Source organism: Taudactylus pleione, unplaced genomic scaffold (assembly GCF_031769625.1).
Source record: "Taudactylus pleione unplaced genomic scaffold, aTauple2 ptg000053l, whole genome shotgun sequence".
Taxonomy (NCBI): Eukaryota; Metazoa; Chordata; class Amphibia; order Anura; family Myobatrachidae; genus Taudactylus; species Taudactylus pleione.
This window is the reverse complement of record NW_028284455.1, coordinates 30073647-30101082: the sequence shown is the minus strand read 5'-3', so window position 1 is coordinate 30101082 and position 27436 is coordinate 30073647. Positions and strand designations below refer to the sequence as shown.

The 27436-nt window shown below is 45.1% G+C and overlaps 1 protein-coding gene across 2 annotated transcripts in view; it reads right to left on the bottom strand.

Moving 5' to 3' along the window:
* Positions 1-25921, bottom strand: part of CMTM7 (CKLF like MARVEL transmembrane domain containing 7) — a 52495-nt gene extending 26574 nt beyond the window's left edge. For both annotated transcript variants that reach the window (XM_088462767.1, XM_088462766.1), the window contains exon 1: positions 25651-25921. In XM_088462767.1, coding sequence (XP_088318893.1) covers positions 25651-25776 — 126 coding nt within the window. In that variant the 5' untranslated portion in view covers positions 25777-25921. The remainder of the gene's footprint in view (positions 1-25650) is intronic.
* Positions 25922-27436: the final 1515 nt, after the last annotated feature.

The following is a 27436-nucleotide window of genomic DNA, read 5'->3' as shown; positions in this document are numbered from 1 at the left end:
CATAATTTCAATGGGGTTGTGTGCTACAGTACTTGTAGAAACCTCACTGAAATGAATTAAAGTCACATGAAATCATTGTTAATTGTGAATGCATGAAGTTTTTTTTTTCATATCAGTAGGGATTCAATGAGTCTCTATTGCTATGTGATCAGCACTGAAAAATTATGATTTAAAGCATAGACAAAGCAGAGTGCTCAAGGAGTGCATAATGAATCAGAGTTGTATGCAAACCACACAACTCCGATGGTTGCCGATCGGCGTATGTGCAGGATCTGACTGGCATGCAGCAGCCGTTTGGGGGCAGGGATGGGGCGGTGATGGCCAGCGCCCCGTTGGGGATCGGCCCCATTTTCTGAGCATCCTGAGGCCAGAGACTGTGTCTTCTGATGCAGCTTCACTGGCCTCGGCTGCATGCATGTCACGTCCATCATGAGTAACCCGAGGGTTACTCAGATGACCACGTAGAGTAATCCAATGCTGCATCCTTGGACACAGTAGCGAATCACAGCAGCAGACAAGAAGCGTTTATTTACACAAGAAATATTCACTATGTATGAGCAATCTGAATACAACATACAGCTAAGTGGCAGCTTTCATTAAAGAGGGCATCTGAACCCCTCCAAAAAAAATAAAAATACAAAAAGACAAACCTAGGTGTCACCTGTGGTGTACAGTAAATATTCTGCAGAAATTACCATAAATATTATTTATCAATTTATTACAACTATTAAAGATATTGTAAAATTTAGGGGTCTATTTACTAAGCAGTGATAAGAGACAGAGTGAAAAGTGATAAGGAAGTGATAAGGTGCCAGCCAATCAGCTCCCAACTGTCATTTTTCAAACACAGCCTGTGAGATGGAAGTTGGGAGCTGATTGGCTGGCACCTTATCACTTCCTTATCACTTTTTACTCTGTCTCTTATCACTGCTTAGTAAATAGACCCCTTAATATTTAATGGCTGTCACAATACTGCTAATAGCAACAACATTGGAATGTGGAGGTGAATCATTGCCCTACTACATGAGCATACTTCCTACTGGATACCATCAATATACTCCTACATCAGGCTAACTGCCTTTATTTAACTACAGATATTTGCAACTGTGGGCACTACACTGGTGAGACTACCTTACATGCTAGAACTCACACTGTGCTTTCTTAAGCTAAATGAAGCAGAGGGAGTTTTTTGTTTCAAATAATAGTCTTACCTCCTTTATTCACTTGAATATATGCCACCTTATGCGTGTTATTGTTATATATATGTTTTGCTATTAGGAGTATTGTGACAGCACAATACTTTATTTTTAACAGTTTTAATGAATTCATATAAATTCTTTCTGGCGATTCCTGCTGAATTATTAGTCTAGAATATACAAGCTGACAATCTTTTACTTAGAAATGGAAAAAAAAAATCAGAAATGCTATGATAATGTGTGTATATGACGGGTACACTTTAGTATGGAGAAGTATTCCTTTCATACACACATTTCTGTTTTCCACATAAAGTATGGTTCAACACAAAGAATGTCTATATCGTCTCTGTACTACATCAGAGTCCAGGCAATCTTGTATTAGTACACTTTGTTGTTGCTTAGACCTGGATCCTAGTGCTTCAGATGTTTCATAGGGGACTTCAGTGACTGCTAAAGCTGCGTACACACTAGGCGATATTTTGCACGATTGGCCTGATTTTGACGCACTGGAATGACAAATTGTGTAAAATATGCCGATGCGAGTACCGGCGGGTCGTCTGTCGTATCTTCAGATCTTACCTACAGCAGGCAAGATCTGCCAATCTCATACACAAACACTGGAAATCGTTAAGGACGCACGATAGATTGTTGGTTAGATTGGACACTTCTTAGCACGTGTCCTGGAGAGCCGGGGAGCTACTGGGCAGAGTTCAAGGGAAATCACTCACAATATCGAATCGTGAGCACATCGTCTAGTGCAAGGTTAGACAACCTTGGACCTCGAGAGCTACTAACAATTCACATTTTCCAGACAACCTAGCAGTTAAACACAGAGCCATAACTAAACTCTTTGGTGCCCTGTGCCAGAAAGAGCATTGACACCCACCCCATTATATTTCAAATAGGGACATATGACATGCACCCGAAAAAGGGTGCTACACGTGAAAATGATAATAAACAGAAAATTGACAGGCCAGAGCAGAGCCCCCTGCCCTGCAGTGCCCTGTGCCATGGCACTGGTCGCACTACCCTAGTTACGGCCCTGGTTAAACAGGTGTATTAATTACTCACTAACACATTTGAAAGGATCCACAGGTGGAGCTAACTGGTATGACTTTTGTAACCCAGGAGTAATATCTTCATATACTTTCAGCTTAATTAAAAAAAAAGTTGACATTTTGTCAGGATGCCTCCTGAAAAAGCCAGTAGCCAACTTCGTATGTGACACATATACGAATAACAAAAGATGAGGTCAGCTTCCAAGAGGAAGTGTGTGAGAAAGGAACTGCACATCACAGCATTAGCTCGCCTGGTAAATAAATATATAACCTCGTCAACCGGGAATTACAGCAATGGGAAGTATTTTACATGCCTCACATGATATGAAGAAAAAGGGGATTTAGTACCAGCACAAGAGCAGTTCAATTCTTTACATATGTGACACAGTTAGGTTAGGGGGTCCCTCTTCTGGGTAGAGGACTCCTTCCTTACACACACACACAGCAGCAGGGAAGCAGCACACCAGTCTGGATGCAAGTACAAGCTGGTCGGCGCCAGTCTTTATTGTACAATGTCAGAAACATAAAGAAAACATAAATATAAATCCTAGCCCTGTCGGGGCACTAACTTCACAGGTAGTTCCCTCACTACCAGAACCTGGCAGGGCCTAATGCCCTCGCCAGCAACAAAAGCACAGCACAACACTCACAGTTAGGTATCCAAGTGTCTCTGAGCAAACTCCCTGTCTGCTCTCCCAGGCGAGACAATCAGCCCTCAACACACTAGGCTTATATTGGCCACTCTCAGGTGGAAAACTAACAAGCCTGATACCAGGCTGCGAGAACCAAAACCTGGAGTGGCCGTGGGTGGAGCCCTCCCTCTCCTCTCATCCACAACCCACAGGTCCCAAACCGGCTTTTCAAAAAGCCGAAACTCAAGCCTGCTACACTGCAGACTTTCTCCTGGGGTTTTAAAACACAAAAGACAGGAATCTGGGACAAATGTACCTGCCACAGACCACTTTACCAGTGATCCTATCACATATCCCCCCCTTTGTTTCGACCTGTGGGGCGGAACAACTGAAGCCCCCAAACAATGAACGCGTGACAACGCGTCAGCATTGGCCAGCTGGCTTCCTGGCCTGTGTTCCACTGAAAATGTAAAAGTTTGTAACGCCAAGAACCATCTTGTAATTCTCGCATTACTGTCCTTATTTTCAGACATCCACTTCAGAGGGGCATGGTCAGTGATCAATTTGAACTTTCTTCCGACCAAGTAGTACCTGAGAGCCTCTAACGCCCACTTTATGGCCAACGCCTCCTTCTCCACTGTGGCATAGTTTCTCTCATGTACATTCAACTTTCTGCTAAGATAGAAAATAGGGTGTTCCTCACCCTCCTTGTTCTGGGACAGGACCGCTCCTATACCTACTTCTGATGCATCGGTTTGTACTATGCATTCCCTTTCAAAATTAGGAGTCATCAGGACTGGTTGGGAACACAACGCTACTTTCAACTCCTGAAAAGCTTTCTCTGCCTCAGGACTCCATTCTACCATGACTTTTTGTTTGCCTTTGGTCAGGTCAGTCAGTGGGACTGCCATGGTGGCAAAGTTGGGTATAAACCTCCTGTAGTACCCGGTAATTCCCAAGAAGGCTCTCACCTGCTTCTTATTCAGAGGCCATGGCCAGTTTTGTATGGCATCAACTTTATTGAGCTGAGGCTTTATCAGGCCTCTGCCAATGGTGTATCCCAGATATTTTACTTCCTCCATGCCTAGACAACACTTTTTTGGGTTGGCTGTCAAACCTGCCTTATAGATGGAGTCCAACACTGCTTGCACCCTGGGTAAGTGAGACTGCCAATCAGGACTATGAACGACCACGTCATCCAGATAAGCAGCCGCATACCGTCTATGGGGCCTTAGAATCCTGTCCATCATTCTTTGGAAGGTAGCGGGTGCCCCATGTAGCCCAAAGGGCAACATCTTGTACTGAAACAAGCCCTCTGGCGCTGAAAAAGCTGTCTTTTGTTTGGCGCTCTCGGTTAACGGTACTTGCCAATACCCTTTGGTTAGGTCAAGAGTGGTTAAATACCTTGCCGTCCCTAGTCTCTCAATCAGTTCATCCACTCTTGGCATCGGGTAGGCATCGAATTTTGAAACACTGTTCAACTTTCTGAAGTCATTGCAGAAACGCACACTCCCGTCGGGCTTTGGAATCAACACAATGGGACTTGACCATTCACTATGTGATTCTTCAATAACCCCTAACTCTAGATTATTTTTAATTTCTTTCGACACCGATTCTCTTTGTGCTTCTGGTAACCTATAGGGCTTTAGATTAACTTTAACCCCTGGGTCAGTAATGATGTCATGTTTAATGACCGAGGTTTTCCCAGGTACGTCAGAGAACAGCACCCTATTTCTAATCAGAAACTCCTTGACCTCTTGTTGTTGAATTGCCGACAGGGTTTTTGCCACTGTCACTTCGGGAACTAAGGGCCCTGGACTTACTGGAGGGTCTCGGACGGCCGACAGTACCGTTCTATCTTTCCAGGGCTTTAACAGATTTATATGGTATATCTGTTCCGGCTTTCTTTTCCCCGGCTGATAAACTTTGTAATTGACCTGCCCCACTCTTTCTAAGATTTCAAAGGGCCCTTGCCATTTAGCCAAAAGTTTATTTTCCACAGTGGGAACCAATACTAACACTCTGTCCCCAGGAGCAAAGCTGCGTAACCGAGCATTGCGGTTGTATACCCTCTGCTGTGCCTGTTGAGCCTGTTCCAGGTGCTCTCTCAGCAATTCTCTCCTGCATTTGAGGAACATACTCAATCACCGTTTTGTAAGGACTAGACTGCCCCTCCCATGTCTCTTTGGCAATGTCTAGTAACCCCCTTGGGTGTCTCCCATACAACAAGTCGAAGGGTGAAAACCCGGTGGAGGACTGGGGAACTTCTCTTATGGTAAACAATAAATACGGCAATAAGTAGTCCCAATCCCTACCATCCTTGTCGACCACTTTCCTAAGCATGTGTTTTAACGTCTTGTTAAACCTCTCGACCAGCCCATCGGTTTGGGGGTGATAAACCGAAGTTCTTAACTGTTCGATTTTGAACAGGCGGCATAACTCTTTCATGACTTTGGACATAAACGGTGTACCCTGGTCAGTTAGTATCTCCTTAGGTATACCCAGCCTGCTAAAGACATGAACTAGCTCTCTGGCAATGGTCTTGGTTGACGTATTGCGCAACGGGATCGCTTTCGGGTACCTGGTAGCATAATCCATTATGACCAGAATATACTGGTGTCCCCTGGCAGACTTCATTAAGGGTCCAACCAAATCCATCGCTATTCTTTCAAACGGCACCTCTATGATAGGCAATGGAACTAGTGGACCCTTAAAATGTGGCCTGGGAGCATGATACTGACACTCAGGGCAGGATGCGCAAAAGTCAGACACCTCTTTATGAAGCCCGGGCCAGAAAAACCTCTGCATTATTCGCTCAGTGGTTTTCTCTACCCCTAGATGGCCTGCCGTTATATGACCATGGGCCAGATCCAACACTGTTCTTCTGTAGGCTTTGGGAACTATTAGTTGTTCCACAACATCTTCCCCTTTCTTAGTCACCTGATATAACAAATCCTGACACATTGCCATGTGGGGATAGGACAAAGGACTATCAGGGTCTACGGGTTTACCATCAACTACTTTTACATTCTCCCTGGCTTTTACCAAAGTAGGGTCATTCAACTGCTCGACGGCAAAGACCTCTCTTCTGACCTCTAAATCAGGCAGACGATCACCTGGCCCAACAACACTTCCCACCTCAATGGGAGGCACATCAGTTGGCGGGCCACCGTCACGTTCCGCATTCTCTAGTTCGCCAACCATAGTAGAAAAAGGGAATAACTCTGACTCAGAAGAAACTCCCTCCTCCACTACATCGACAACCTTCTCAAATGGATCGGGGTTGTTCACCTCTGGAACAAAACGGCTTTCCCATAACTTCCAGAAGTGAGCAAAGTCTCTCCCGAATATTGCATCGTACACCAGACCATGCACCAAACCCACAGAAACTATAGCAGAGCCACATGGTGTCTCGATGTTCACCTCGGCCGTAACATAATATCGAGTATCCCCATGTATGCAGGTCACACCAACAGTTTTCCCTGTATGCCTCAAGGGGTTCACCAGCTCAGCTTTATAAATGTCACCAAGCTACCAGAGTCTAACAGTGCCTCTACTCGGTTGCCATCTACAGTGAGTACACACATGTGCTTATCAGTCTCAGCCTGCCGGTCAGCCGTACAGGCTATCTGTGCAAAGAAAGACCCCCTGCGGTAGACATGAGCAGTATCACATTGCATAGGTTCAGTTGTAAGTGCACAATTAGCGGCAATATAGCCGAAGCCACCACATCGGAAACACTGAGTCATATTAATGTCTAGTCGTTTACGGGGCAAGAACCTTCCTGGCCTGGCAGGCCTGTCTCCAGGTTCTACACCCTCAGTCTTAGGTACATCCCACCGCCCAGCACCCTTCTCCCCTGGAACAGTCTTACCAGTGTCTGTGGGAGTTCGCCGGTGCGCCATCGGGGCTCTGTGGGGCATACTCATCAGCTCCTCAGCCGCCACGTACCTCTCCACCAGCTCGACCAACTGGCCCGCGGACTTAGGGTCTGCATGGCTCACCCACTTGCGCAGAGTCGCAGGTAACGATCGCAGGTACCGGTCCATCACGACCTTTTCCGCGATCTGTGGTCCCGTCAGCATCTCGGGCTGTAGCCATTTTGAGGACAGATGGACGAGGTCATGCATCTGTGAACGTGGAGGCTTGTCCATATGGAACTCCCAGCGGTGGACCCGTTGGGCACGAACAAAGGTGGTGACTCCCAAGCGAGTTAGGATCTCCTGTTTTAGTTTTTTATAGTCCTTGGCATCAGCCAGGCATAAGTCAAAATAGGCCTTTTGTGGCTCCCCAGACAAAAAAGGTGCCACCAGACTTGCCCACTGCTCCTTGGGCCAACTCTCCCTTTCGGCCGTTCTTTCAAATGCGGCGAGATAGGCCTCCACATCATCGCCCGAAGTCATCTTTTGGAGGAAGTGACTGGCTCGTACGGAGTGAGTGGTGGTGGGAGGACCAGTAGTAACATCTCTGGGCCGGGCGACCAGGTGCTGTACCACCTCTCTTATGGCCTGGCTGTTTTCCGCTAAGGCCTGGCGGGTTTCCTCAATGGCGACCAGTTGTTGCCTCTGGGCTGTCTCCAAGGCCAACAGTTGCACCCTGGTGGATTCCTGCTGAGCCCTGGTAGATTCCTGCTGAGCTGCTGTAGCTTCCTGCTGAGCCCTGGTAGATTCCTGCTGAAGTTTGTTTGTCTCCTGCTGAGCTGCTGTAGCTTGGAGCAAGGCTTTAATAATGTCCTCCATTTTGTCCCGGGGTGTAGGTTGGAAGCTGAACCTTGCCTCTCTGAGCATTGGCTGACGCCTCCTCTATGGGACTCCAAGGACACAGTGTTATTTCCACACTCACAAATTGGGTGTCTGTCCCTTTAATTTTTAAATGGAAAGTTTTCCTCTTGCTGCAACTTCAGTGTGTGTGGGTGCCCGCATTCTCCACCATATTGTGACACAGTTAGGTTAGGGGGTCCCTCTCCTGGGTAGAGGACTCCTTCCTTACACACACACACAGCAGCAGGGAAGCAGCACACCAGTCTGGATGCAAGTACAAGCTGGTCGGCGCCAGTCTTTATTGTACAATGTCAGAAACATAAAGAAAACATAAATATAAATCCTAGCCCTGTCGGGGCACTAACTTCACAGGTAGTTCCCTCACTACCAGAACCTGGCAGGGCCTAATGCCCTCGCCAGCAACAAAAGCACAGCACAACACTCACAGTTAGGTATCCAAGTGTCTCTGAGCAAACTCCCTGTCTGCTCTCCCAAGTGAGACAATCAGCCCTCAACACACTAGGCTTATATTGGCCACTCTCAGGTGGAAAACTAACAAGCCTGATACCAGGCTGCGAGAACCAAAACCTGGAGTGGCCGTGGGTGGAGCCCTCCCTCTCCTCTCACCCACAACCCCCAGGTCCCAAACCGGCTTTTTAAAAAACCGAAACTCAAGCCTGCTACACTGCAGACTTTCTCCTGGGGTTTTAAAACACAAAAGACAGGAATCTGGGACAAATGTACCTGCCACAGACCACTTTACCAGTGATCCTATCACACATATTATATACTGCACCCATGCATATGGTCTAATTCAGTGGTCGAAGTGGAAATTTTGAAGTGGGGGTATGGGGACACAGTGTGCTTGCTCGCCAAACGCGCGCATAAAAACAGGGTGTGGCCGTACATCACAGGGGCATCCATACGGAAAAGCTAAACACATAGGCCACGGAATAAAATATATAAATCATATAACTTTGCAAAAAAAAACACACACACACACACACACACACACACATTGACACCCATAGGGAATAAACAAACTCATACGCACCTGCAAAAAATATATCACATAAGCTTTTCATGAAAATATGCGAACACATTAGCACCCATAGGGAAAAAAAACAAACACATAGGCCCCCGCAGAAAATATATAAATCACCTAAGCTTTGCATGGTCAAAAAAAACACATTGACAGCCATAGGAAAAAGCATACTACATAGGCCCCTGCCGCAGAAAGTAAATACAGTAAATCACATAAGCTTTGCATGGAAAAAAACTCTCACATTGGGGGCAATTCAATTAAACATGATATGAATAGAACCGGGAAAGCGTTCATGGAGCTATTCAATTGTTTCCCTCGTGCCAGGCAGTTGTCTAGGAGTGGTAACCAGCATTTTCCAACTAGTTGCAATACTGTCAGCACCTCGCTAAACTGAAAAACAGCATCATGGACGGCACTTTAGTTGATTTCTGCTTGCACCAAGAAATTATTTAGTAGGACTAACACGTGGTGAAATGAATGGCTCCGGAAACACCTTCCCTGCGCTATTCAACATCACGCTAAAATTGCCCCCAAATAGCATCGATAGGAAAATAAAGAAATTCATAGGCTATAGGAAAAAAACACACACATTGGCATCGATAGGAAAATGTTGTGGTAAGGCACACGGAGTGGGGAGGCACATAGGAATAATGAGGCACACAGGAATAATGAGGTACACACTACAAAGGAGAAATAACTGAAAGCAAGTATTACTCACCGACTGCTGCTGTAACAGAGCTGAGGAGGAGACTGTCTGACTCCAACAAGGTGAAGTGGAGAGGGATCCATAAAGGTGTGTGTGGATGGAAGCAGGGATAAGTGCAGGAGCCAGTGGCACCAACAGCTGTGCTAGAGAGGGGGGATGCCCAAGCCCCCAGTAGAAAAGAACCAAGCCTTATGGCTCCCTCAGCAGACCAGCGCACTGTTACTCTCACTGCGGAGGCAGGTATGAGTGGCTGTGACTCCTGTCACTGTAACCAGTGGGGGACAGGCATATACAGACGGCCTGGAGGGCGGGCGGTGGCGGAGGCACAATACTGGACTGCAGTGAGTAATAGATGCTGCAGACCTTCTGGCAGGGGACAGGCTCCCGGTACACACGGGCTGGCGGCGGTCACATGGCGCGGGCAGGCAGGCAGCGGCTGGTCAAACGGCACATGCGGGCAAGTGAGCAGGGGCGTGGAGGTACAAGCCATAATGTTGGACTCTGCAGCTTGATGTTGCAGAGACCTTCCGGCAGGGGATGGCTCCTAGCATCCATGGTCAGCGGGTGAGTGGGGGTTTGGGGCACAAGCCACAATGCTGGAGTCACGCCAGAGACCTTCCGGCGGGGGACGGCTCAGGGCACATGCAGGAAGGTGGATAGGCAGGCAGATGGGAATGAATGGGCGGGCAGCAGCACACTGACAGATAGTGACAGTTCAGCCTTTTTACTGAGCCAGCAGCATAGACACACACAGCCCTTTTTCCTATCAACTAGAAAAAAAAAAATTCAGTGCTTGAAGTGCCAGAATGCCATACCGTTGCATACCAGCACACTTTGAGCACTGGTCTAATTGATATATATTTAATTTCATGTGGGAGGTGCACCCTAGAATAAATATCACATGCAAGAAAAAAGGGGTAGTAGTCTAATGTGGGGCACTCAAATAAGCAGTATCTCCTAAAATGTGACCTGTATTACATTCATTAAGATCAAATTATATAAACAGAATGTGAAGTGATATGTAACATGTGTATAGTTTATATTGTCAGTTAAAAAACAGACACCTCAAATGTAGGGTATTATACCCCTGTCCTTAGAGTGTGGGCCTTCAGCTAGATTGCAGCTTTTGGGTATAGGGGTGTATTATTATCCAGGTCAATTATCCACCTCAATTTATTGGTGGTTACCTCTACAAAACCTCTATACCTGAATATACACTTCTATCTGCTAGTGGCTCTTATACATACTTAATCCTGTTGGTTACTAGAATGAAAATGTCATGTACTACACATTGTAACTATTTCTTCTGTAAGATGCTATGCAGCTGGAATCAGTCTCCACTGCCGGTCATTCTGCAGCTCTCTCTCTCTCTCTCTCTCTCTCTCTCTCTCTCTCTCTCTGTATGTACCAATAGTGTATATATGCCTGCAGTAACCTTCTACAATAACCAGTAAACCAGCTACAGATCTGTCACACACAGTGTTCTCCCCAGAATTTTTTTCCAGCCGGGTGGCATCAAGAAGAGGCCGGCTGGGGGCCTTCACAATAATAAGATGTTTTTAAATCCTGACCTTATAATGATTTAAACTTGAAATAATTTATATATTAATTCTCCTCTTCTTCTAAGAGGCCCAGTTGTCTGCAGCTTTTTCATAATCAAAGTCTGTAGGATCTGGTCTAGTGAAATCAGCATCACGTTATTTAGTGCTGACACCAACTAATTTATTCCTTATACAGCTCACAGGTACTGGCCCAACTTGCTGGCACCACAGAATACATTTTTTTTATACAGTTCCCAGATACTGGCCCCACTTGCTGGAACCACAGAATATATTTTTTATACAGCTCCACAGATACTGCCCCACTTTCAGACTCCCAAATACGGTCCCCACTTGCAGGCTCCCGAATACTGTCTACTCTCTTTAATCAGTTCAGGCGACTGCTTCCGCCTGAACAGTTCACCCGTGTTTTTATACAGAGGGAGGGATCTTTGCCCTCCAGCCTGACACCACCCCTGTACTGTGATGAACAACTTCTCCCCTCCCCAATGCCGCATCCCCTGCCCAGTATTCTCCCCTGCCCCAATGCCACGTCCCCTCCCCTCACCCTAATGCCACCTCCTCTGCCCGTCACCTCCCCCCGCCCCAATGCGATGCGTTCCGTCACCTGGAACCCTCACTAACGTGTCCTTGTTGCCTGGCGGACACAGAGCTTCCGATGTGAAGAACATGTCACGTCGGCGCAGCTCGGCGTCACATCCGGCATCCGTTTCAAGGACACGTTGAGCGTTGAGGGTGAACGGGCGACAGGGGACGAGGCGCATTGGGGCAGGGGGAAGTGCCGGGCAGTAGCTGTTTCTTGCCGGGCGCTGCACCCGCAACAAAGAGCCTGGGGAGAACACTGCACACACTTTAACACAATTTGCTTGTGATCCGATAGATTTAATTATTATTAATTAATTAATACATAAAATTATGCAGAAAATGTTAAAGCTTAAAAAACTGCTGACATGTTTTGTGTCAGTCTGCCGCCTGTACAGACTTCCTGAATGCAATTAAAAGTTTACTGAACACAATGGGCCTCAATAATAGTTGTGAGCAAAACAAAAAAAGACAAACAAATTGCACGACTGATTTAGAGTTGGGAAGGGGTGTGTCTAATGCTGGGTACACACTTAACGATGTGTACCCAGGTCGTGCGGCGGGTCCTGGCATCAGCACGTGCGTACACATTTGGCAATGCTGGGAGTGACGGCAGGGCCATACTGCATTCGGCATAGTCAGCGACATAGCGGGTACACACTGCCCGATGTGGACGATATGTCGTCCGACCCGCCGGATTGGACGACATATTGTCTAGTGCAGTGGTCGCCAACCCTAATTGAGGTGTGAGCTACTTTAGTAAAATTAAACCTCCTGAAGAACTGCTAAAATTGTAGAATAAAAATTTGGTTAATAACTGAACAAAGGTCATTTAATGAAAATTAAAAAAAATATTTCATAGTAAACAATAATGCATTTAATTATTACAGTGATATTGTTGTAGTCTGTAAATAAAATGTAAGCACAGCCACATTTCTCTGTTAATTACCAGCTCCAAGGAGGTACGTGCAGTAGAGGAGCAATAGATATTGTATAAGCAGTGCTGCTGTGTGATTTTCCGGCAGGGCTGGGCGGGAGTCACTCGCTCCGTTGTAGCGTAGACAGAATGGGTGGAACTACAGGGAAGCACGTCAGGTGAGGAGGTCACTTCCTCCTAGTTTACTCGGCAGTACTGCAGCTAGGTGAGCTACAAAAATTAAGACCGCGAGCTACAGTTTGAAGACCACTGGTCTAGTGTGTACCCGGCTTTAGCTGACCTGTAAAAATAAAGATGGCCAGTATGTGTGCTAACACCCCCAACAAAACTGCATTATTATTATTAGCTTTCACTTATATAGCGCCAGAAGGCATACTTGCCTACTCCCCACGGAGCGGCTGGAAGGTTCATGTAAATCAGCCTATGGCACCCCTTGCATGTGCCCCGAAGCACCCAGAATGGGTACCACTCCTGTCAGGTATTCAGCAATGACGGAATGACTTATGCTTCAGTGACATTACTACTCACTTCCAAAAGTACACTTTACCCCACTGGGTGTATATACATACATATACAGTATACACGCGCACACATTATATTATAATATATATTAAAATATATTTATATTAGTGGTGTGGTATATTGAAACATATCTCATCAACATGATTGGTCATATTAGATCACATTATTTCCCAAAGAACGCACACCTGAGGCCTACTCTAGATCTTAAGGTGCCCATGCAGGGTGCGATGCACCGTATAGGGCGACTGCCGATTCGTCGGCAGACAGATAGTGCTGTCACCGCCGGCAATCGTGCGGCCCCCCTCCTTCATCTGAATGGGATCGTACATCGCATCCCAGATCAGATGATTTTGCAGGAAGATCTGGGGATGCGATGTACAACCCCGCTGGACCGCGCAGCACGTTATCAGGTACAATATTGTGCCCATACATGGCACGATATAGCACCTATATCGTGCCGATCCGTCGGATCGGTACGTATATCGTGTCATGTATGGGGGCCTTTAGTGTAATCTCAACCTCATCACAAAGCCACAGCTGTATTACTCCACAATATAAACAATAACATCTCACTGAGAAGCTGCTCACAGAAAAGCAGCACATAACTGCCTCACTGACATACTGTACATATTTGTGACAAAACAATTAAAAAAAAAAATCTAAATTACTACGGTCCTCACCAAATATTGACTGGTACTTTAACAGGACTTGCCTGAGCAGCCACTTCATAATCCAGCACAGCAAACCGTGAGCAGACATGCAAACCCAGAACCTCAAGAAGCATTAAACACTTCCTGACAGTACAAGTCACTGTTCAAAGTAAACCACACTAAGGGGCCTATGTATCAAGCTGTTTTTTACATAAAATTATGGCCATAAGTTTATGTATTGTAGTTACAGTATGTACTAAAAGCACAATGCTGGAGATTACACGGAAATCTCCGGCAAAGTGCTAATTAGAACTTCAGATCGCAGTCCCCATTATTATCAGTGGGGACTATGATCTGACCCCTATGTACTAAACTCCAAAAAGAAAAGCTTTTCGTAGTTTAGCCCCGTTAGTTTACACTACCTTCAGATGGTGTAAACTACTGTAAGCCTATAGAGGCTCCAGCTGCAGGTGAGAGATCTTTTGATCTCTCACCCGCAGCCCCTGGCCGGCACCGACATGCCAGTGTCAGCGTCCCCTGGAGCAGTCTTTTACTTCTGTGAAAAGCTTCTCCAATTTACCGAGGATATAACTTGCAGGGACAGCGGTTACCGCAACAGGTGTGTTTGATCACGTGTCGACACGTTTCGGCCTATTAGGGCCTTCTTCAAGAATGGGTGTGTGATTAACTGGCTGGTAGATATCCTGCATCCAGCCAATCACCTCCTAGTAGGCGTGTTCCTTAATGTAATCCTGTCTGATTACACCAGATGCTCAGCATCAGACAGGATTACATTAAGGAACACGCCCACTAGGAGGTGATTGGCTGGATTGCAGGATATCTACCAGCCAGTTAATCACACACACCCATTGTTGAAGAAGGCCCTGACAAGCTGAAACGCGTCGACACGTAATCAAACACACAGAGGATACTAGTTGCAGTGAGACCAGTGCACAGTCTCGCGCTGCTAGAGTTTCCTCCCGTTCCTGCTTTAAAGACTCACCCCGCTGCTCACTACAGCACCCGGCACCACAGAGGACAAGGGTCCTTTTCAAATCCCAGACACCAGAAATCCTCCTGCTTATAAGAACCAAGACGTCACCCACACTTCCTTATCTTTCCCTGGGAACTGATCATTAAAGGACCCTGTCAACATCGAGTGGTAAGCACTACATAGTGGGACGCCGCTACTGTACACCACATACAACTGTCACACTGCCTAAATACTTTGACTATCCTTCGCAGTGAGGGTAACGTATGCTATCTGTGACATATGGTTAAGAGACCCTCCAGACAAGGGAACTCTGACATCCCTATGTGTACAATCATAGATGGAATACTTATATAGTTACACACACAGTGTATATACTGTATTTCCCCGATAATAAGACACTGTCTTATTTTTTTTTTTGTTAAAAAAAACACCATAGGGCTTATTTTCGGGGTAGGTCTTATATTAATTATCATTGACAGCAGTGCCCCTTATGCAGGCCCCCTTGTAGAAGTGCCCCTTATGCAGGCCACCCCCTTGCAGGCCCCCTTGTAGAAGTGCCCCTTATGCAGGCCACCCCCTTGCAGGCCCCCTTGTAGAAGTGCCCCTTATGCAGGCCACCCCCTTGCAGGCCCCCTTATAGAAGTGCCCCTTATGCAGGCCACCCCCTTGCAGGCCCCCTTGTAGAAGTGCCCCTTATGCAGGCCGCCCCCTTGTAGAAGTGACCCTTATGCAGGCCCCCCCTTGCAGGCCCCCCTGTAGCAGTGTCCCTTATTGTAGTGCACTTACCTGACTCCCCGCCGTCCGGGATGTCGCTCTCACTTGCGAGCTGACTGGATCTAACATGATCCAGCAGGCGCGGCCGCACAGGATCCTCAGCGCGCGGGTGACGTCATGACGTCACCCGCGCACTGCATGACTGGGAACGCTGGTCTCTGCTGCGTTCCCAGCTCAAAATGAGATTCAGGTAGATCTTATTTTCGGGGTAGGGCTTAATTTGGACCGGGTTACAAAATTAAGGGTAGGGCTTATTATCGGGGTAGGTCTTATTATCGGGGAAACACGGTAGGGTGACGTAAGCAACATATGGGGAGTAATCCTCTAAAGGGCCACACTCACCACCCAAGTAATTCCTATTCTACACTTTGACCACCCAGAGTCAAGTTGCAACACCACTAGGTGCTTGGGGGGAAATGTATTGCAACTGGCACAATATGGATAGAGGCACCCTAAAGGAGCCATCTAAACTCCCTCACAACCACACCCGGATTTGGACTGTTTTAACCCATAAATTGTTGAAAATTGGAGCATTGTGTCTGCCAAAAATTAAGCAACTTTATTTCCATATATTAAAGTCACTTATATTTCTTATATACATTCATTCTTTGGTGAGCGCTTAGTACCCACATCTATTTTACTAAACTTTTCTTTTGGAGTAAGGACATCTCCAGTACCTAGCTGCTCCCGCCACCGGGGGGTCCCCCCCTTTTTTGAGCGCTTATCACAAAACAATTTTTTACCAGTGATATGGATAGATAATAATTGTGGCAGTACCACGATTATTAGTACATAGACCCCTTAAACTTACAGTAGTGATTCAACTGTTTAAACAGCCTATTCTGAATGTCCAACTATTTATTCACTTACACTTTTATCCAGTTAGATGTTTATCCATTAAAAATTATTTAAATGAAACAGCCTATTCCAATTTATGAACTATTTTTTCCTCCTATTCTGTATCCGTTACACCCTACATTATCTCCACAAACAACTATTTTGTCACAACAGGGGCCATTTTATAAGATAGATATACTACTCTTGGGTGTATTCGGTCGCGCCCGGATATATTCACGCCGTAGGTAATTGAACGCACACCAATGCGTGTGTATATCACAGTGTGACTGCACATACAAGAGTGGTATATCTATTACATAGATATAAAAAGGTTGATAGTAGTTTCGGACAATTAACAAAATATAAGAATATATTTTTATGTATTTTAAAGCAATACCTGGGGAAAATGATTCACAGTACTCTGCCTCTTTATTGCTATCCCATCTTACCCCAGGGGTATTCTCTTTACTGTGACTTAAGCAGCCCATACACGTTGCAATAGGCTCCGTGCAACGTGACGGGGGATCTGACATCTGACATATCGGGCGGTCCCCACACACAGTGCGATCGGGTGGCCGACCGCCCAATATGCCGGCTCCCCCACCCGCATAGCGCTGCATGGGATCGCACATCGCATCTCCTGATCGACTGATCCTGCAGTAAGATTAGTGGGTGCAATGTACGACCCCATGGGTGCGCGCTCGGTCCGACATCATGCCCATACACGGTGCGATATAACAGCCAAACCGTACCAATCCGTCCGATCGGCTGTGTTATCGCACAGTGTATGGCCCGCATAAGGATGTTTTTTCTTAATCTTTTAATAATGGATAGTCTTTCCTAAGCATAATAGTATGGCCGTTAAGGGCACCTTTGAGAATACTAACACAGTGATTTACTTAGCATCTAACCTTTAGCAGTAGGCTGCATTCTCATAAACACTGATTCATCCCACAAAATGGCTCCCTCCATGGTTTGTAAATGATATGTGCAATTTTAATTTGAAAGCATGTAGCCACTCCTACATGTGCTCAACAATGTAAATGAGCAAAAAGGTTACATGCGCCTTACTGCTCTACTATGTTTATGGCAAAGTATTTGTAACTATGGTATATATATTTTTAAATAACAAATCTGACATCAGTCAGCAAATTTGATAGAAGACAAGTGTACTCATTTAGAAAGAATTACTGAAAGTATGTCAATTGTAGCTTTCTGCAAATGTATGATTTCCTGTAAACATGGACAATAACAAAAAAAAAAGTAACAATTGCATCCATCCTAGATTAACAGACGTCTAGCCAGAGAATGCGGTGTAAAATAAAACTGATGAACTGCTTCACTGCAGCTACACAGAAAAGAGCCATTTATTCTGTAATCTGAGACATCCACAGTCACAAGGAAATAGAGGCGTACTTTTTTTTTTTTATGGAAAAAAGTAACTGCAACTAGACACTACATCTGCTATTTCCAATTTATTGTACATTGTGCTATGCAACCAAAAAACACAATCAAACCAGAGGTGCACCTCACCAATTGTGGGTTCCAGAGTCTTTTTTTTTTTTTTTTTAAGAACCCGTGTGCCATCCAATAAATAATGCAGCTACATAAAAGGCTTTGACAGGAGGGATGAGCCCGCAGCTGCACCCCATGCTATTATAGCAGATACACCTCTTTAAAAAACTAAGAAAGAATAGCAAACAAAACGTGTGTAAAAATGCTGGAAAAATGGCAGTTGCCAGATTTCCACAACAACTAAGAATGTGACTTTGCATCCCCCTCACTCTCTGAACTTAAAGAACCATTTGAGCTATCCTGGGAGCGGGACTTAGATATTACCTTAGAGGTTGACGATTGGGTGGACATCAGACAAAATGGGTGGCTAGAGCATCCATTAATAGCAATAAGAAAATTCTTATAAAGTGTACTCTCGGTGGTATCTGGTTCCTACCAAGTAATATTGATGTAGGTGTTATTTATTAGAAATTTTTTTTTTCGTTTTTGTCTATGGTACTGTTGATTTTGTTTTTGGTTATTTACTATGATAAATAAAGAGATTTTAAAAAAAAGGGCGTGCTCAGCCCTGAAACTTTGGCAAAAATGTGACTTTGCAATCAGAGTACGTCATCCTTTATACATTCTGCCTTTCTCCAGCTTCATCATCTATGCGCCAGGAGAGGGATTTTCAAGACAGCCAACTCTTCCAAGAACTTGCATCCTGCCATATAAACCACCTATGCAGAGCGTTCTAGAAACACTATTATTACAGACAGTGGCGTCCCTCGTCCCTAATACTACAGTGCAGCACCCGGCTCCTGTCACTGTGGAGGAGTGTCAGTCTGCACCTTGGTGTCATCCCTCGGCGGGTGACACCCAGGTGCGGCCCGCACCCCTCTTGTGACTCCACTGATTACAGAGACTAGAATACTCATATTGTATGTGTGGGTTTGTCAGTGTGGTATGAAATACTCCCGAAAAACGGAGGCGTGTGATCGCTCCCCCCACCCCCGCACATGCAGAGGAGAGGAGACTGCTGGGGGCGGCAGACTCCCTCCGGGCCCCTCCAACAAACCCAGTTAATTAGTACCCGCTTGCCCCCCCCCCTTCTCGGCACCACTGGGTTTGCGTACAACACTGAATCAGGCCCACAGACAAATAGAAAACTGATTGAGAACAGACAAACACTTTCATTCAACTATATTGCAATTGTAAATTGAATGTCAGAGATCTACAGTTATTTCAGTGTATGGGAACTGTGACACTTACAGTTGTTAATGTAATACTACTTCTTTGTTAGGAGGTAACTTGTATTTTAAAATTAATTCTACTAATAGTCTGTCAATTAAAGTGCTTGAAGAATGCTGTTTTATTGGCCAGATGCTGCCAGCTATCCTCTACGGCTGAAACTGGGAGTAATACCTATATTCCACAAGCACGCTGCATCAGAACATCACACTCCACTTGTAGTGATAGATGCTGGGGGCTTAAACTAGAAAAATCTTAATTTCTATGCTTTTTTAACCACTTACAAAATTAGCACTTCACATATATGGTGACATGCCAGTGTATTACACATAGGACCATATTCAATTAGAGGTGAAAACGGACGTTTTTCCGCAAAAAAACTGTAATATTTTCGCAAAAATACAGGCGAAAACGCAATTGGCGAAAAAAAAACTGGAGAAAAGTTTTCTCCATCCCAGATCAGTCGAAAAAAAAATGCGAAATTCCTATTTTTGGCTAAAAGTGTGGGGATTTCTTTCAGAACCCTTTGGACACCCCCCTAATGATAATTTAGTGGAAAAAAATCGTAAGTTGCGCACGTTGGCGAAAAACGGCCACTGAAATTTTGGTCACATTTTTTTTTCTTCCCGTGAAAAATGCGTTATAACGTATTGGGGCTGGTATTTCGGAGGGCCATAAGGATGCATCAAGTGTTCTAAACATCGCAGATGGTTGGCACAGGCGTTTATTTAGCGGTTACAAAAAACACCTGCGCCAGCCACGTGTGATGTTTAAAACAATTGCCGCATCCTTATTGCCCTCCGAAATGCCAGCCCCAATACGTTAAACACATTTTTCGTGAAAAGAAAAATTTTGGACCGAAATTTCAGCGGTCGTTTTTTGCCAAAGTATGCAACTTACGATTTTGTTTTTTGCTAAAGTATCATTAAGGGGGCTGTCCAAAGGGTTCTGTAAGAAATCCCCAGATTTTTACCCAAAAATAGGGATTTTGCTTTTTTTTTTTTCACCTGATCTGGGATGGAGAAAACTTTTCTCCAGTTTTTTTGCGTCAATTGCATTTTCGCATGGTTTGTTTGCGAAAATATCACTTTTTTGGCGAAAAATGGCCATTTTCACCTATGGCAAAAAAAACGGCAGCTTTTGCCGCTAATTGAAAACGGCCATTTGAAAGCTTTCCAGTAGTTACTTTAGTTAGCAGACTCCTGTGAAGCAATTTACAGCTATTTGCAAATTAGTCTTTGGGCTCCATTTGAAAAGAATAATTAGTTGTGAATGTTAAGCCTATCAGTGCGATATTGTGTCTTTTTGCCATGTAATTCATAAACAGTACCCCCTCTGTGAGGAGAAACAGCAGGGTCTATTTAGCTGTAATATTTACGGCCAAGATCATCACGATTATTATAATTTTTAACTTAGTTTTCCCAGCTATTCAGCAAAATACTTCACAGGGACAACGGCTGCGTTAACACACTCACAGGCAGTCTATTCGGTTGTATGAAAAGACTGTCCTGCACTGTGCAGCATTACATAACATTCGTTTCCACATGATATAAGTAAAATGTTGTTGCTGAATAGACCACAAAATCTCCTTACTATTGTGAAGCGCTGTCCAAAGCTTGAGGATTGATCATGTACTCAGACATCTTACATTAGGTAAGAGAGTCAGTACCCAGCAAGTAGTGTTCATTCTAGGTCTGGTGCGAGGCAGGGCACTGGACCTAGAAAGGGGCTCTCCTGTGTGCATGCACCTGGAAAGGGTGTGTGGCCACGAGACAAAAGGGGCGTGTCTTTATGACGCACCCCCTTTTCATCACACTTGGGGGCGTGCCAGGCACTTATGGAAATGCAGGGCTGTCCCCAAGCTCTCCTCTCTCTGTGAATAGATGCTGGGCTGGGTGACCGCTGCACCGCTAGTTTTCCCACCCGCGGGACACTGTAGCCTGCAGGTGGGGACAGCACCTGGCAGGTTGTTTTAGCGGGGTACCGCCAAAAGGGCAGGGCACATTCTGCCCTTTTGAAATCGGGCAGGGCGCTAAAACAGCATATCGGGAATACTAAGAAAGCGTTATTCCTACTCCGGCTCTGGATGGCGGGTGGACTCAGTGTACACATGGCAGGTGATAAGGCAGAGGGCGTCATCTGTCCTGGTACTGGCAAAATTGAGCCTTTTGTCAAGAAAGGTTCCTGTGGAAACTGGGTGGGAAGTCTCAGGTGGGCTAGCTTGGCACTGCACTGAAAACATAGCGGAGCGCCATGCTGACGACAGGGAGAAAGCAGGGAGCACTGCTTTCTACTCCAACTAAGCTGATGATTACAGCAGTGTACGCCATCCACAGATGATGTGAGCTTCAGTAAGCGGAACTTACCGTTGGATATTGAATACGTAGTGCTCTACTCACTGTCCCCATACTTGTGTATGAACAAAAATCGGGAGACCACAGAGGAAATTTTTTAATTTTCTGCGGTAACCTGTTACTTGAATAGTGAGAATCTGTGAAAAAGCTTTTCATCACTGAAACAAAAGACTTTTCACAGCTTTTTAAAAAGACCCCTTTGCCTTTAACACAATCTCACACAGGGCAGGATGCATCAAAGCAAAATGTGCGGTTAAACCTTCAAAAATGAAGTTTTCAGAGGTTTTCCTGCTTACCGCATATGCACAAAGCTTCGGAATGTGATACAATCCAGAGCTTGGATAACACCAGCTTTAGATGGTGTTACCCAATAGAGGCCTATGGATTTCTATTCACATTTCCCTCTGAGAGGATCCCTCCCAGCACCCCCTGCGGTGCGTGAGCCACTTAACCCATGCACAGAAGGACTCCTGGGTCCTAAACTCTGAAGTCCTTCTATCGTAAAGGACAGATTTTACTTGGAAAGCTGTTCTTTGTGATTTTCTTCTTCTCGATCAGACCCTATGTGTGTTATACTAACATTTTTAGGATTTTTGTTCCTGACAATAATTATCGTTTCTCCAAGTACATATTTTTCACGAGATCTCACACCAGTTAACAATACACTGCCTATGCTGGACTAGGCAATATAACCCAACCTATCATCTACAGTATAAATGACTGGAAAGCAATAGTAATAACATTTAAAACAATATAAAGGGGAATTGAATTTGGCACAATGTCCCGTCGGGAATTGCCGCTGTGCACATATAGGGCACTTACAGTACAGCTGACATGACAAATTTTCTCTCGCACGTGTATGGGGAGTGAGGGAAAACTTGAAATGCCAGCAGAGCGCAATGTGCCATTCCAGGATGGCACATTGCGTTGATATTGGGAATTAAATTCCACCACTATATGAAAACATCATGTAACATTATTTTGTGATTTTCATATTGCTTTGTGCTGAAGGCAAATTAATAAATATGACTGGATGTATTAATCAAATAAGACATCTTTATGGACAGCACGATGACTCAGTGGTCAGCATTGCTGCCTCACAGCACTGGGATCACGCGTTCAAATGCAAGCTGCACTATCTGTGTGGAGTTTGTATGTTTTCCCATGTTTTTGTATGTTTCTTCCTGTAATCTAAAAATATGCTAGTAGGTTAATTCTCACCTACCTGGTGTATATATATGGTAGGGAATTTAGATTGTAATCTCCACTGAGTCAGGGACTGATGTGAATGACTAAACAATTTCTGTAAAGTGTTGTGTATAATGTGTGTGTAATATATAAATAACTGTTAATAAATAAAAATAAGTCACTGAATAGCTTCAACCAATACTTAGGGGTATATTCAGCAAGAGTGACGATGTTGCCCAGAATATTATCAGGCAACATCGTTACGATATTTTATCAATTATGATAAAATATGTAAGCTATTCAGCATTATTTTGCGCAGGGACATCGGTTACAGTAACACGCTGTCCCTGCAATGCCACAGAAGGGATTGCTTTCGGGTTTCCGAAAACAATCCCTTCTGTTTGTTCCTCTGCACATGCTCAGTCATGCGCTCGGGAACAGTCTCCATCCTGGCTTCCCAGTGACCGCAGAGGGGTAAGTACAGCTTTAGCCTCCCGAAATTGATTGACATGTTTATACAGGCTTTATACTAGCCTGTATACATGTATATTTATGTGCTTCTATATTTAACATTTATATATAAATGTTAAATATAATCGCACATAAATATACATGTATGCAGGCTAGTATAAAGCCTGTATACACATCAAACAATTTCGGGAGGTTTAAAAGCCTCTAGAGTGACTTACCTGCCGCTGATCACTGGGAAGCAGGGACGGAGACTGGGCGGGCTTGCAAGATGCTGCAGGGACATATGGGAAATATTCCCTCTATCCCTGCAGTTTTTAGGAAATATAAGTATTTTCTTCATGTAATGCCATTCTGAAATGGAGTTATATAAAGGATATATTTATCGAGTGATTTAACACTTTTTGCTTTGCTGAATAGCAAAAAGTGTTAAAGCACTGTAGAGATCAATTGCTGATCCCTACAGTGCGGTATTCGGCGAGATGGCAATCAATGGAGAAGATAATTACGTTATCTTCTCCATTATCCCATTGCTGAATAGGGGATTTACATAAAAAATACAAAAATCATAGTTTCCGTATTTTTTATGTAAAAAAATCATTGCTGAATAGACCCCTTAACATGGTCCTGTAGCAGAAAATGATAATAGTGAAAACTGCCGCATCAACAATATACTGTAAAATAATGTGCATAACGTTCTAATAATGTACATTCCGGGGCTTATGTATCAGGCCCCCTTTTAAATCATGCGGAACCTGCAGTTTTTACATTATTTCAGTATCAAAAGCCAAATGCAGGAGCTAATTAGCGCTTTAGATCACAGTCCCTATAAGATCTAGCCACAATGTACCAAGCTTCAAAAAGAGAAGCTTTTCAGAGCTTGGCCCTAAAAGCTGCCACCGTCCTGAGGCGGTGATAGCCACTTTATGCCATTATGACATTTTTGGATCCTCTGTCTGCCACCAAAGCGGTTTAGAAATTGACACTGTGCATGCACAGTATCAGAAATTGTGGAGGTTCTCTTGAAAGCACAAAAATCCTCCAATTTGCCGGGATGTAATTCACAGGGACAAAGTTTTATCAAAAGTGCTGTCCCTGTAGACATTTTTAACACATAGCAGGGATAAGGTGCCTATCCATTAGGCGACATGAAAGTCTGAATGTCTAGTGTTCAGACCTTCAGGTCGCCGAGGTGCGGTACCCACACTGAACGGCGTTCACTGAACGTCATTCAATGCAGGAGCCCGATCTCCCATCTCTGAACATGCCGAACCTGACGAGCGTCGTCAGGCTGACGGGCATGTTCAGTAGACAGTCGGGGTCAGCAAGGACCCAGCGTGCACGCACATCGCTGGTCCTTGCCGGCTATCCATTACACGACTTTATGGGCAATCCGACCAAAACCTCCTGTCGGGTAATGGATAGGCCCCTATACTCATGTAACAATTATTATTACCGTAATGATCAGGATTGCTAATAATCACAGCACTACTGCGATTATTAATACATAGGGATATAAATGCCTACAAATTTGACACATACACATGACTATTCATAGGACACTTGAAGAATGTGAAAAATTTTTAATTTTAGAATAAATGAAGAGGAAGTGCTGTAACCTACTTTAAATGCATAAGACAGAAAGAAAACAGAGTGGTAAAAGTATTCCGTCAGGGTCCAATCTAGGTGACAATCCAATAAGAGTTCATTATAAAGGTTAAGGGCCTATGTATTAATAATTGCAGCAATGTCGCGATTATTAACAGGCGTATCGTGACCGAGTTTCATTTGAAACAAAGTTTCCCCTTCTATGTACTATCTGTAACTCACAGAGACAGTGGTAGCAATAGCAGCAGTCCCTACGAATTACATGCCAGGCCACAGTGGAGGAGTCTTTCACATTTTAGAATGACTCCTCCTGAGAAACTGACACTGAGCATTCACTGTGAATGTGAGCTGTGAGAATGCCTCCATAGGCATAAAGCGGTTGACACCATATGAAGATGGCGTAACACTGGTACATAGGGGTCAGACCATAATCCTCTTTAATCGTAATGGGGACTGCTGTCTGCAGTGCTAATTATCTCCTGCACTAGGCTGTTAGTACATAGCAACAATTCATAAAATGATGCAAAAACCTACTGTTTCAACATAAATTTATGAAAAAAATGCTTGATAAATAGGCCCCTAAAACTTCTAAAATTGTGGAAACACTGTCACCGCAGAGCCCTGTATAGGAATGTAGTGTAGCCAGCCTGCCAGCAGCACCGTGTGTCTGGCTGCTCATCTCTCCTCCTCCTCCTCCTTCTTTCTAGCGGCACACTTGTAGCAGCTATACATGTGGCCGGACATCTAACTTTCACAAAGCAGCATACTGTACTGTACACTAGAAAAGCAATGTAGAGTTTAGCAGTATGTAAGCAGTGACTACAAGCCGTATAAGACGCATCTCACTCATACAAGGACAGTGAACATCGCACGGATGTCTCGGAACCATAATGGCTGATTCGATTTTAGAACAAGTTACAAATGTTATTTATAAGACATCGGACAGCGATATGTAATTACTGATAATCGATCACCAGTGCGGTAACTTGGCTCATCACTGATAGCAGTTATTAGGTAGTTAGCAGTTAGTCTTACCGCCTGACACATCTTGAGCGTGGCCGAGCTGGACCGCGGGTAGCCTCTGTCTATCAGCCCCGGGCTGCTCTGCTGGACATTGTTGCTGCTGGCTGTGGTCCGGATGACGGTCACGTTGTGGGACATGGTGCCGCCCTGGTGTATCGCTCTGATGATGTCCCGCACACTGCGCGACTGGCGCTGCAGCTCGGGGCCGGATGAGGTAGTGCTGATGGTGGAGCCTGTTCTGTTTCTGGGTGGGGAGCGACCCTGCCTGTAGCTGCTCCGCCCGGCGTGGGCTCGGCAAACAGTACGGTGCAGCCCCTTCCCCGGCTGTGTGTGCAGCTGCTCACCACATACCGCTACTAGCAGTACAGCAGCCGACGTTACCTGCAGCCGCATCTCTTCTGCTCCAGCTTCTTTATTAAAAAAAAAGTAACAAAAATGTAAGTTTGCTGACTGATGTCACAGTGGGAGTCAGAATTCCTACTTGTATTTCGCCCTGGACCAAAAACATATTGGACTAAACAAGCTGGCAAAGTGGGAACAGAAGTTACTTTTACCAAGTAGATGTAGTATCATCAGACTTTATTAATAAGCGCTATAGCAATGCGATCTGGGCATGACATTACCGCCGCCAATGATCGCATTGTAATATGCGATCATAGCGCCCGGATGTATCATCTGGCACATGCAGGGTCACGGGCTCCAATGTGCCCAGAGAGATGCCGGGGCTGCTGTGCATACGCAGTCACGCAGAGTGCACATGCACGGCTGCCATTACCAGGGAGGGTACCAGAGGACTCCTCCTCTGGCTATTATGTGAGTGTAGCCCATAGCCTAAAGCGGCTAACACTATCTTCAGATGGCGTTACCTGCGGGGGCCAAATATCCGGAATGCATTGCATTCCGGATGTTGGTAAATGTGGCAGCATCACATCATCCCCCTAGAAATCTATGGGGGATGCGGCTGCCAGCTAGAATGGAGGGATCACAGCAGGTACTGGAGATATCTGCTGCAGTCCCTCAATACATCTGGGGGAAACTCAATACCTCATATATACAACTCAATACCTCATATATACAATGATAAATGGGCCCTTAGCATGGAGTCATGGCGCCTGGAGCAGGGGCATACAAGTACAAGTGAAAAAGACAAAAACTTGCAATATAGGAATGGGGCATGAACGGCCCACTGGGCAATGATTAGTGGCTATAAAATAATGTTGATGTAGTATTAGCGATGGCCATCGACCATTGATGTTTAACAAACATTTGATGGTTTGCCCCAGATGATCGCATGTTATTCCCCATCAATGGAGGAGATCTGATGGTCATATACAAAAAAAAATGTATTGTGTAACCTACGCTTTAAGGGCGTGAGTCAGAGATGGGCGCTAATGTGACCGCAAGTGCGTCTCCGTACACAACGCAGTTGCAAAAATATGCTAATATTAGCAAAGATCATCCGAGCATAAAGACGCCCACTACTGCCTTCACACCTGCGTGCAAATACGCATACCTACTTCTACATCAGTACCATCGAAGTTCATTGGCAGCCATTTTACCCTCTTCTGCCACGTTGAGCTGCGTATGCAATTGTAGTGGCTAACTTATGCACGCCCACATAACGGCATTCAAACAGCCAGGCACGCCTGCGTTTCGCTAACCACCCCCTGTCAACACCCACAAACGGTCACTTCCTGTCAATCAATCTGCAATGGGCCTCCGTGATCTGCGTGAACGCACAGTGAAGGCACTGCTGCTTTTGCGCACGCTCACTGTGATGCATGCGCAATGGCAAATA